General features: G+C 45.5%; 1 protein-coding gene across 2 annotated transcripts in view; it reads left to right on the top strand.

Moving 5' to 3' along the window:
- Positions 1-11,700, top strand: part of LOC142303254 (uncharacterized) — a 30,086-nt gene extending 18,386 nt beyond the window's left edge. For both annotated transcript variants that reach the window (XM_075344488.1, XM_075344487.1), the window contains 2 exons: positions 9,941-10,351; positions 11,010-11,700. In XM_075344488.1, the coding sequence (XP_075200603.1) occupies positions 9,941-10,351; positions 11,010-11,579 (981 nt within the window). In that variant the 3' untranslated portion in view covers positions 11,580-11,700. The remainder of the gene's footprint in view (positions 1-9,940; positions 10,352-11,009) is intronic.
- The last annotated feature ends 415 nt before the right edge of the window (positions 11,701-12,115 follow it).

The raw sequence follows: 12,115 nt of genomic DNA, 5'->3' as shown, positions 1-12,115 counted from the left end.
TTTTTAGCTGCGTTTTTGTGGTGACCACAAAAACGCAGCATGTCAATTATTTCTGCGTTTTCCACTGCGTTTTTCACTCATTGAATTCAATGAGATGTTAAAAACGCAATGAAAAACGCATATAGCCGCGTTTCTATGACTAAAAACGCAGCTATAAACGCAAGGGGTGGGCACTACAGTGACGTGTACAGGAAGAGGATTCCTTCTGTTGGTAGACACAGAAGCAGGAATCCTCCCAGTACCGTCACCGCTGCGTCCACCTCCCGTCCTGTGCATGTCAGCTCCGTGCGGCGCCATGTACAGGCAGGAGGTGGAGGCAGCGGCGAAAAACAAAGTGAACAGTAGAAAAAAAAAAAAAGTCATATACTCACCTGTCTGCAGGGTCCCGATGCCATGCCCGCTCCCATCTCCTCCCGGTCCCGCCGCTCTGGCGGTGTGCAGTCTCCCCGGGGCAGGACCTTGCTTGCAGGACCTGGCGGTGGATCACCTGATGCAGTCACCTGACGCATCAGCTGATCGCGGTGTCGCCGGCTTTTTCGCGCCCGGCCGGCTATCAGCTGATCCTGCCGTCAGGGGACTTCATCAGCTGATTACCGGCAGCGATCGTATAGGATCAGACTCCTGTCCAATCGATCGCTCCAGGAGCTGCCGGTAATCAGCACAGCACATAAGTGAGTATTATTTATTTTTTTTTTTTTTGCACTGATGCATCAGCTGATTGTATAATCGGCTTTTATACAATCAGCCGACGTGTGATGTGCTTCAGGCACTTGATCCTGACACATCATCTGATCGCTTTGCCTTCCAGCAAACCGATCAGATGATATTGGATCCTGATTGGACGGCGCGGGACCCTGACCCAGGATTACTGCGGAGGGGGGTTTATTTTAATAAAGATGGAGTCACTAATTGTGTTGTGTTTTATTTCTAATAAAAATATTTTTCTCTGTGTTGTGTTTTTTTTTTTATCATTACTAGAAATTCATGGTGGCCATGTCTAATATTGGCGTGACACCATGAATTTCGGGCTTAGGGCTAGCTGATAATATACAGCTAGCCCTAACTCCATTATTACCTAGCTAGCCACCCGGCTTCAGGGCAGCTGGAAGAGTTGGATACAGCGCCAGAAGATGGCGCTTCTATGAAAGCGCCATTTTCTGGGGTGGCTGCGGACTGCAATTCGCAGTGGGGGTGCCCAGAAAGCATGGGCACCCTGCACTGTGGATTCCAATCACCAGCTGCCTAGTTGTACCCGGCTGGACTCAAAAATTAGGCGAAGCCCACGTCATTTTTTTTTTTAATTATTTCATGAAATAATTAAAAAAAAAAGGGCTTCTCTATATTTTTGGTTCCCAGCCGGGTACAAATAGGCAGCTGGGGGTTGGGGGCAGCCCGTACCTGCCTGCTGTACCCAGCTAGCATACAAAAATATGGCGAAGCCCACGTCATTTTTTTTTCTTTTTGGGCAAAAAACTGCATACAGTCCTGGATGGAGGATGCTGAGCCTTGTAGTTCTGCAGCTGCTGTCTGCTCTCCTGCATACACTAGTGAATGGAGGATGCTGAGACTTGTAGTTCTGCAGCTGCTGTCTGCTCTCCTGCATACACTAGTGAATGGAGGATGCTGAGACTTGTAGTTCTGCAGCTGCTGTCTGCTCTCCTGCATACACTAGTGAATGGAGGATGCTGAGACTTGTAGTTCTGCAGCTGCTGTCTGCTCTCCTCCATACACTAGTGAATGGAGGATGCTGAGACTTGTAGTTCCGCAGCTGCTGTCTGCTCTCCTGCATACACTAGTTCTGCAGCTGTCTGCTCTCCTGCATACAATGAACATTTTGAAGAAGGAAATGACATCAGACCTTTTTTTTTTTTTTTTTTCATCAACAATCTTTAATGGCATTGTGCACTGATTAAAAACGCAGTGAGCAAAAACGCAGCAAAAAACGCACCAAATCGCGGCAAAAACGCATGCGTTTTTGCCGCATTTTTTTAGCCGCAGGTGCGTTTTTTTAGACAAACGCACAAAAACGCAGCGTGAAAAAAACGCCTAGTGCGCACATACCCTTAATCTTCTGCTATTATAGCCCTATTTGACAGTGCAGTCATGCTTCTATACTTGCAAGCTATTTGTGTACATATAGGGATGAGCGAATGTATTCGCCACTATTCCCTATATGACGGATAATAGGGTATTCGATGTATTCACTATCCGACGAATAAAACTGTATTTTCTACAATACTTTCATTTTCATTTCTGACTTCCTGTCACCTTTTTTTTCCAGCCAATGAACACATCTGATGTTGCTTGCCCTCACAATAACGCCGCAGCCATCTTTGCTGTGGTGTTACTGTGATTGGCTTGGCTGCACAGCGTCATAGTGGGTATATAAGGCCGCGGCCACTTTGGGTACACATGCGTGATGGCAGAGACAGCGGTGCACGTGTTTCGGGGGGGAGACCGGCTACAGGTAATTGTTCCTGCTTCAAAAATGCAATAGATTTTTAGCTTTGTAAAGATTGAGAGTGGAATCGAGATAATACAATCTTGTGTCCGCTGTCGATCTTTACAGTAATGGGATGGGATGGGGTGGCGGGTGGCTATAAACTACACAATACAGTTAATAAACATTATCATTTTACTTACCGTTTTGTTGCTTCATTGCTGCAAATGGGTCAATGGCCTTTTGTGACGTCATAGGCACGTGACAAGCCCGGTGTGAATGTTGTAACTTCATTGGCTACAGACCGGTCACGTGGCTATGACATCATGCAGGTCCTGTACAGTTAATGCCACAGCCAGTGAATAGCAACACTGACCATTTTCATGAAATAATGCAAAAAAAAAAACAATGGGCTTCACCAAATTTTTGTGTCCAGGCAGGTACAATTAGGTGGCTGGGGGCTGGAATCCACATCGCAGGGTGGCACAAGCTTTCTGACCCCCCCCCCCCCCCTGCTAATTGCAGTCCGCAGCCACCCCAGAAAATGGCGCTTTCATAGAAGCGCCATCTTCTGGCGCTGTATCCAACTCTGCCAGCGGCCCTTGTGCCGTGTGGCTCGCTGGGTAATAAGGAGTTAATAAGATCTTTGTTTTACGAGCTGGTATTAAGCCAGAGATGCTTTTGATGCATATTATGTGGACACTATATGGCAGTATTATATGCTGCATAGATGTGGGCACTATATGGCAGTATTACTCATGTCCTGCGTCTCATGTGGGCACTGTATGGTGATACTACTCATGTGCACAGATGAGGTTTTTGTGCCCTCGTTATGGTACTGTGACTTTCTGGACTTCACCCGTGACCAAGAGCTACCTCGGACAACGGTATGTTTGATGCAGCTGACCCTGGAACAAGACACAGAGATCCGGACTGACTTCGCTGTTGGAGATGTAAGTGTGAAGCCCTGGCCTAGCAGGTCATCACAGGGTATTATGCAATCTGCCCTTCTGCACAGTATCCACCTCCTCCTTGGTTACGGACTAATAACCATTGGTGTTGCCAAGAACAGCTAATTAACAAATCCTAGGAACACTCTGCACCACACCCACCAGACACACTAGTGGATGGCCTGAGTGTGGGGTTGGTTAAGGGAGGGTCAGGAGACAGTGAGTTGATGAGTGACTCTCGAGTGGAGAGGTCACGGAGTGGTGAAGTGTCGGAGGAGAGAGGGAGAGAGAGGAGGGAATAGGAGCTGTGCTCCTTGAGACTACTAGGTGGCAGACGTTAATCTGGACCTGGTAAGAGCTGGACCCCGGTCGCAGGGGATCGTGACAAGGGGCACAGACTGACGAGGAGGACAGCCGGCGGCCTTGTGCGATCACCGGGCAGGGGCCAGGGCATGACGGGGTACGTGGACCCTAGGTCAGGAAGAAGCTTCAGGCGTCTTGACAATTTACCCGACGAGGACGGAGCCTTCAAGACTCGTTCTCCACCCGCTCCAAAATCGGGGTACTAGCGCAACGAGGGGGATAGGACTTTCCACTCACATGGTCCAGAAAATCCCAAGCGTGAACCCTGAAAGCAAGCTCACCCAGTTAGCCATATTGGTGAGCGGGACCCGACTAGTTTCATACTATAGGGACCAACTAGAGGACAAGGTGCCAAGGAAAAGGTCACAGACTAACAGGCAACACCAACGGGCACGGGATCCAGGCCTGCTCCCTCCAAGTGGCAGCAGTGTCCAGAACTTTGGTTTACCACAGTTGTCGGTGACAGTGTCATTGGACTGAGTGAGTACACAAACGACACCCGCCCGTCCCAACGGCACCTTCCCGTCACCCACACTGAGTCCCGGCGCATCCCCCCTACCCATGGAGGGGTTAAACATCTGGTTGGCCACATTATTTTTTTTTTTTAAAAAAAAGGCTTACACAACAGCAGATATAAAATTTAAGGGGTTTATTTTTTTTTTTTATAACAACTGAAAAAGTTGAAAAAACATGTTTTAACCCCTTAACGACCCATGACGTACTAGATACGTCATGGATCGTGTGCCGGTAAGCCCCGCCCCCTGCCGCCGGCAGGCGGCGGCGAGACGCGCACATATCAGCTGTTATCAACAGCTGATATGTGTGCCTGCTAGCCGCGGGTGGAATCGCTTCCACCCGCGGCCATTAACCCCTTACATTTCACTGCCAAAGTCTTGGCAGCGATATGTATATGGGCGCCGCCATGACAGTGACTTACCCCGCCCCCACCGGAAGTCACGTGACATGATCACGTGACTTTCGGCGGTTGCCATGGTAGCACAGGGTCATGTGATGACGCCTGTAGCTAACATGAGTCACTTCCTCTCAATGCCGGAATACAGCCGGCATTGAAAGTGAAGCAGCAAATCTGCAGTTCTCAGCTCTGTAGCTGAGATCTGCAGATAGTGCAGAGCGATCGGATTGCTGATCGCAATAGCCCCCTAGGGGGACTAGTAAAATAAAAAAAAAAAAGTTTTAAATTAAAAAAAAATAAAAAAACCTAAAAGTTCAAATCACCCCCCTTTCACCCCATTGAAAATTAAAGGGTTAAAAAAATAAAATATACACACATATGTGCTATCGCCACGTTCAGAAATGCCCGATCTATCAAAATATAAAATCAATGAATCTGATCAGTAAACGGCGTAGCGGCAAAAAAATTCCAAACGCCAAAATTACGTTTTTTGGTCGCCGCAAATTTTGCGCAAAATGCAATAACAGGCGATCAAAACGTAGCATCTGCGCAAAAATGGTACCGTTAAGAACGTCAGGTCGAGACGCAAAAAATAAGCCATCACTGAGCCTCAGATCCTGAAAAATGAGAACGCTACGGGTTTTGGAAAATGGCGCAAAACGTGCGCCACGTTTTTTGGACAAGCTTGTGAATTTTTTTTAACCCCTTAGATACAAGTAAACCTATACATGTTTGGTGTCTACAAACTCGCACCGACCTGAGGCATCATACCCACACATCAGTTTTACCATATAGTGAACACGGTGAATAACATATCCCAAAAACTATTGTACAATCCCACTTTTTTTCCAATTTTTCCGCACTTGGAATTTTTTTGCCGTTTTCCAGTACACTATATGGTAAAACTTATGGTTTCACTTAAAAGTACAACTCGTCCCGCAAAAAAACAAGCCCTCATATGGCAAGATTGATGGAAAAATAAAAAAGTTAGGCCTCTCGGAAGAAGGGGAGCAAAAAACAAAAACGGAAAGTGCCCGGGGGCTGAAGGGGTTAAACAAAAATAAAATATTAGTGGCTGCCGCCCTGGTGTTGGGACGCCACAAACCTTGCCAGCATCACTCCATGCTGTTCAACTGCTTCTGCCAGTGTCTGCTGTGACGCCATCATCCTGTGTGAAGCCAGGAGGTCTTCTAATGTAGGGATTTCTATGGAGGGAATGGTAAAACTTAACAAGGCTAATTATGTTTATACATATAATTTAGAGGTATACAGTTAGGTCCAGAAATATTTGGACAGTGACACAAGTTTTGTTATTTTAGTTGTTTACAAAAACATGTTCAGAAATACAATTATATATATAATATGCACACTCCCAGCTGCAATATGAGAGTTTTCACATCCAAATCGGAGAAAGGGTTTAGGAATCATAGCTCTTTAATGCATAGCCTCCTCTTTTTCAAGGGACCAAAAGTAATTGGACAAGGGACTCTAAGGGCTGCAATTAACTCTGAAGGCGTCTCCCTCGTTAACCTGTAATCAATAAAGTAGTTAAAAGGTCTGGGGTTGATTACAGGTGTGTGGTTTTGCATTTGGAAGCTGTTGCTGTGACCAGACAACATGCGGTCTAAGGAACTCTCAATTGAGGTGAAGCAGAACATCCTGAGGCTGAAAAAAAAGAAAAATTCCATCAGAGAGATAGCAGACATGCTTGGAGTAGCAAAATCAACAGTCGGGTACAGTCTGAGAAAAAAGGAATTGACTGGTGAGCTTGGGAACTCAAAAAGGCCTGGGCGTCCACGGATGACAACAGTGGTGGATGATCGCCGCATACTTTCTTTGGTGAAGAAGAACCCGTTCACAACATCAACTGAAGTCCAGAACACTCTCAGTGAAGTAGGTGTATCTGTCTCTAAGTCAACAGTAAAGAGAAGACTTCATGAAAGTAAATACAAAGGGTTCACATCTAGATGCAAACCATTCATCAATTCCAAAAATAGACAGGCCAGAGTTAAATTTGCTGAAAAACACCTCATGAAGCCAGCTCAGTTCTGGAAAAGTATTCTATGGACAGATGAGACAAAGATCAACCTGTACCAGAATGATGGGAAGAAAAAAGTTTGGAGAAGAAAGGGAACGGCACATGATCCAAGGCACACCACATCCTCTGTAAAACATGGTGGAGGCAACGTGATGGCATGGGCATGCATGGCTTTCAATGGCACTGGGTCACTTGTGTTTATTGATGACATAACAGCAGACAAGAGTAGCCGGATGAATTCTGAAGTGTACCGGGATATACTTTCAGCCCAGATTCAGCCAAATGCCGCAAAGTTGATCGGACTGCGCTTCATAGTACAGATGGACAATGACCCCAAGCATACAGCCAAAGCTACCCAGGAGTTCATGAGTGCAAAAAAGTGGAACATTCTGCAATGGCCAAGTCAATCACCCGATCTTAACCCAATTGAGCATGCATTTCACTTGCTCAAATCCAGACTTAAGACGGAAAGACCCACAAACAAGCAAGACCTGAAGGCTGCGGCTGTAAAGGCCTGGCAAAGCATTAAGAAGGAGGAAACCCAGCGTTTGGTGATGTCCATGGGTTCCAGACTTAAGGCAGTGATTGCCTCCAAAGGATTCGCAACAAAATATTGAAAATAAAAATATTTTGTTTGGGTTTGGTTTATTTGTCCAATTACTTTTGACCTCCTAAAATGTGGAGTGTTTGTAAAGAAATGTGTACAATTCCTACAATTTCTATCAGATATTTTTGTTCAAACCTTCAAATTAAACGTTACAATCTGCACTTGAATTCTGTTGTAGAGGTTTCATTTCAAATCCAATGTGGTGGCATGCAGAGCCCAACTCGCGAAAATTGTGTCACTGTCCAAATATTTCTGGACCTAACTGTATGTTTGTTGTTTAAAACTTACGGTTTTGGTTTTCCTTCTCGTCAGGTAATGACGGGGCTGAGGTTCCACCCGAATCCTCTGGCATCACCAGCTAGGGAAAGACAAAACGCTTCATAGTACATGACAGCCCTAGCCTAGCCAAGTTGAATGGACCTTGTTTTATCTGCAAAAATTACCGGAAGGCAAGCCTGCAACCAAGTCATAGAGTGATGCTGGCGAGACTGCAGGTGACTTCTGCTGGGGCTCCGGCTCTGCAGGTGACTCCTGCTGGGGCTCTGCAGGTGACTCCTGCTGGGGCTCCGGCTCTGCAGGTGACTCCTGCTGGGGCTCTGGCTCTGCAGGTGACTCCTGCTGCCCATGGTGTGCAGGTGCTGGAGAATATATACCTTATTATACACCATAGTAAATACAATATACTGGAGGTACGGCACTGAAATTACTGTTGTGGTGCGTGCGGAGGCAACTGAGAAGCCATATACTGTGCTAATCGCTACCCGCCATATACTGCGTTAACCGTGGAGCCGTGATATACTGTGCTAATCGCTGACCCCCTTACCCGCCATATTCTGTGATAACCGTAGAGCCGCCAGATACTGTACTAATCGCTGACCCGCCATATACTGTGTTAACTGCAGAGCCGCCATATACTGTGCTAATCGCTGACCCCCTGAACTGCCATATACTGTGTTAACCCCAGAGCCGCCATATACTGCATTAACCATGGAGCCGTCATATACTGTGTTAACCGCAGAGCCGCCATATAGTGTGTTAACCAATGAGCTGCTATATACTGTGCCAACCAATGTTAACACCACTCACCACGATGTGGCTAGCTGTGTGACCGGATGCTGGCAATGCAGTTGCTGGATCTGTACCAGAGATCTGCTAGCTTCTTCCATATTTGGGTACTAGAACGCTGCACCCCAAATCTTTTGGATAGGCCCTGACAGATCCTCTGCAGCACAGCCTGCTTGTGGAGGACTGGATGTTCCTGGTGTTTAGTACAGTCATAGTCCCTGCTGTCCACCTCTCTAATCAAGTATCACACCTCTGCGTCCCCCCAGGGTGTTGAATGCATTCTGGCCGCAATATTACCTGACCAGGCCGCATCAACAACATTGAACCCGCCCGCCACGAATCAGCGCCACCCAATAGAATTGTAGCGTCGACGTAAGGGACGTGCGGCAGCTTAAAGGACGCTAATGCATCTGCGAAGGAAGTGCCTTAATTTCAAACTATATCCCGTCTGCCCGGAGACGCTGGTGCGTTTGATAATTGACTTTTCATCACTACAGCGTCTCTGGGCAGACGGGAACATGGTTATGTTGCTTGTTTAATAATAATAATTTAATAATTTTATTCATTTATATAGCGCTATTAATTCCACAGCGCTTTACATACATTTGCAACACTGTCCCCATTAGGGCTCACAATCTAGAGTCCCTATCTGTATGTCTTTGGAGTGTGGGAGGAAACCGGAGTACCCGGAGGAAACCCACGCAAACACGGGGAGAACATACAAACTCCTTGCAGATGGTGTCCTTGGTGGGATTTGAACCCAGGACCCCAGCGCTGCAAGGCTGCAGTGCTAACCACTGAGCCACCGTGCCGCTTGTTTAATTATATATCTGTTTTTTAGCTAGGTAGATATCCACGGAATATATATGTCTGCAAAATGTCTGTCTGTGAACATATATGGGTATATGTGTGCTCTGATTGTTGGCCACTGATGCGTTGTCATTCTCTGATTGGGTGGCCACTGCTGCGCTGTCATTCTGTGTTTGCTCGACCTTTTCATAAAATAAAGGCAACGTAGTAGGGCTTCCATTCCTTGTTCTTAGGTGCGTGCATCTCTGGATTGTCTTCCGCGTCCCCTTTTCAGTCGCTAGTACGTTCCGTTATTTGTGGATCTACACCATCTACTTTGAAAGGAAGGCATCATTTGAGGTCTCAAATTAGGATCTTTTGTAGCGTTTCTGTTATAAGTGTAATATGATATTTTATATTTTGTATAGCATTATATATATATATATATATATATATATATATATATATATATATATATATTTTATATATTTGTAGCTATCAATTATATGCAATCATGACTCTATTTTACTTTGTGGCCATGCTCGTACACTTGCAAGCTATCTGTGTACATAGCCTTTTGCATGGGCAGCCATTTTACAGGGGGGGGGGGGGGGAGGGTGTATGTTCTCATGTGCAATTCTACATTGTGGGCATGCTTCTATATGTGCAAATGCCCATCCCCCTGGCCTGTCGTTGTCCACATACTAGCCTCAGTAGCCATCTAGTTAAAATGTTAGTTACATGTATGCTCACTGTGTGTTTTTCTTAATTTCAGATGTCTTACAATAGTGAACAGTTTGTTCGTGAACTCATTGAGTTGTATCGGTCCCTGCCCTGCCTTTGGCTTGTGAAATCACCTGACTACTGTAATAAAAATAAGAAAAGGAAGGCGTATGAGAAATTAATTGCCCTATTTAGGCAGCATGATCCCTGTGAGAAGGTGGATGAGAGCCTGGTTCGGAAAAAGATCCAGTCCCTCCGTACTGTGTATAAGAAAGAACTCAACAAGGTTGAGAAGTCGAAGAAGTCTGGTGCTGGCACAGATGACGTTTATGTGCCCTCACTGTGGTATTATCACTTACTGGACTTCATCCACAACCAGGAGCTTCCACGGGCATCAGTGTGTTCATTCGGGCCGACCACAGAACAAGACCCAGAGATCCGGACTGATTCCCCTGATGGAGATGTAAGTACCTTCTGTGCTTCCCGGTGAAGAGCATTGAAGCTTTGTATGCACATGTCATTGATTAATTGTGTAGTCTGAAAAAGTGATTGCTTAAAGGTCAGTATAGTAAACTCCTTTACTAGTTTAGCCCCACTCAGTTCTGATACCGTTGAATGTCATGTAATATCTCTATAAAAACAAGGAGCTTGTGAGCTCATGTTCACACTGGCCATAAGACAAAGAGAAACCAAGGGAAAAATTGTGAAAACATACCCTGCTGTAACTAAATAAAAGATCTCAGCCCTTAGCCACACTGAGGCCTATTTTAGACCCATGGTAAGGTTTTAATATTGGAGAGTGTAGGTACTATCCCAACTTGGTACACCTTGTCGTTGATGGGATAGCTTTATGCTTATTTTGATCAAAAACAGTGTTTACTAAGTACCCTATGTTTATATGCACTATGCTTTTATTTAGTTACAGCAGGGTATGTTTTCACAATTTTTCACTTGGTTTCTCTTCATGTAATATCTCGTAGTACTTGTGCCACCCCCCTCCTTTTTACCATTGCATGATATATCTAATGGGGTATAATTTCTCTGATGGGGTGCTGATTTATGTTTTTGAAAAATTGATGGGTTTAGCTTAAACTTTAATTTTCTGTATTGTGTTCCCGCAGCACGGTTGCCAAGCTCTCTCGACACAAACAAGTGGCGACATCCCGAACCATCACGTTAGTGTGGAGGAAAGTAGTGGGGAGGAAATTGAAGACAATGCGCCCTCAGCTCTACCACAGCCACAGCGGCTAAGTAATCAACAAAAAAGAAAGGCCGCCTTGGCATCGGAAGAGTTAATCTGTTTGGCAAATCGTATTTTACAAAGTCAGGTCAACGCCGGCATGGACTGCTTTGCCAGCTTGACTGCTGAGCGACTACAGAAGTTGGATGCCACACAAAGAAGCCATGCCGAAAGAATCATTCTTGAGACGCTAACTCAAGCAGCAGCCGGGAACCTGGATGAAACGACAACTCTGAGTAATAGGGTAGACCGTGCTCCAGGTTCACAATATTCATGGCCACAAATGCCAGACACACTTCGTAGCACACCAGTGCAGAGGATTGAGCCTCCGAAAAACGTGCGTGTGCCCCCCACCCCTGAGTGTTCCTTTCTGCCGCAGTCCTTCCCTTCGCAGCTAGCTTCTCCGCCCAGGCAAGGATATTCCAATTCGAGCAACCACTATCAATCATGATGTGTAGTGACGTTTTAGCTCTAGTTAGTTTGAATTTTCCTGTATATTTATTAAAATGTTAATTTTTTTATTTAATTGTTATTCTCTCTCTCTCTCTCTTTCTCTCTCTCTCCCTATCTATCTATCTATTTTTTTCTTTTTCTTTTTTATAATAAAATGTTTTTTTGTTTCTCACTTGACGCATGGTTGGCTAAATTCTTGAGATATATGCAGGCCTACTAGGTTGTGTAATGGGCTGGGTGCATCTATACAGATGCATAGATATCTAATATATAAAGCTGTGTGTGTGTGTGTGTATATATATGTATGTCCGTGATTGGCATCAGCACCATCGCAGCTACAGCCACAAAATTTTGCACACTCACACTTCTGGACCCCGAGAGCGTCATAGGCTATGTTTTGAGGGGAAATTTTAACCCCGCTCTTTATAGTAATTCGCCAAAAAACCTGCCTCCATTAAAGCGAATGGAGCTCGGAGCCACAGTGCAGCCAGAACTTCAGAAGAATGCGCAGCCACACCCTTATATGGAATGTTG

Source organism: Anomaloglossus baeobatrachus, chromosome 4 (genome assembly GCF_048569485.1).
Source record: "Anomaloglossus baeobatrachus isolate aAnoBae1 chromosome 4, aAnoBae1.hap1, whole genome shotgun sequence".
Classification (NCBI taxonomy): Eukaryota; Metazoa; Chordata; class Amphibia; order Anura; family Aromobatidae; genus Anomaloglossus; species Anomaloglossus baeobatrachus.
Note: the sequence above shows the minus strand (reverse complement) of the source record. Positions and strands in the feature narration are given on the sequence as shown.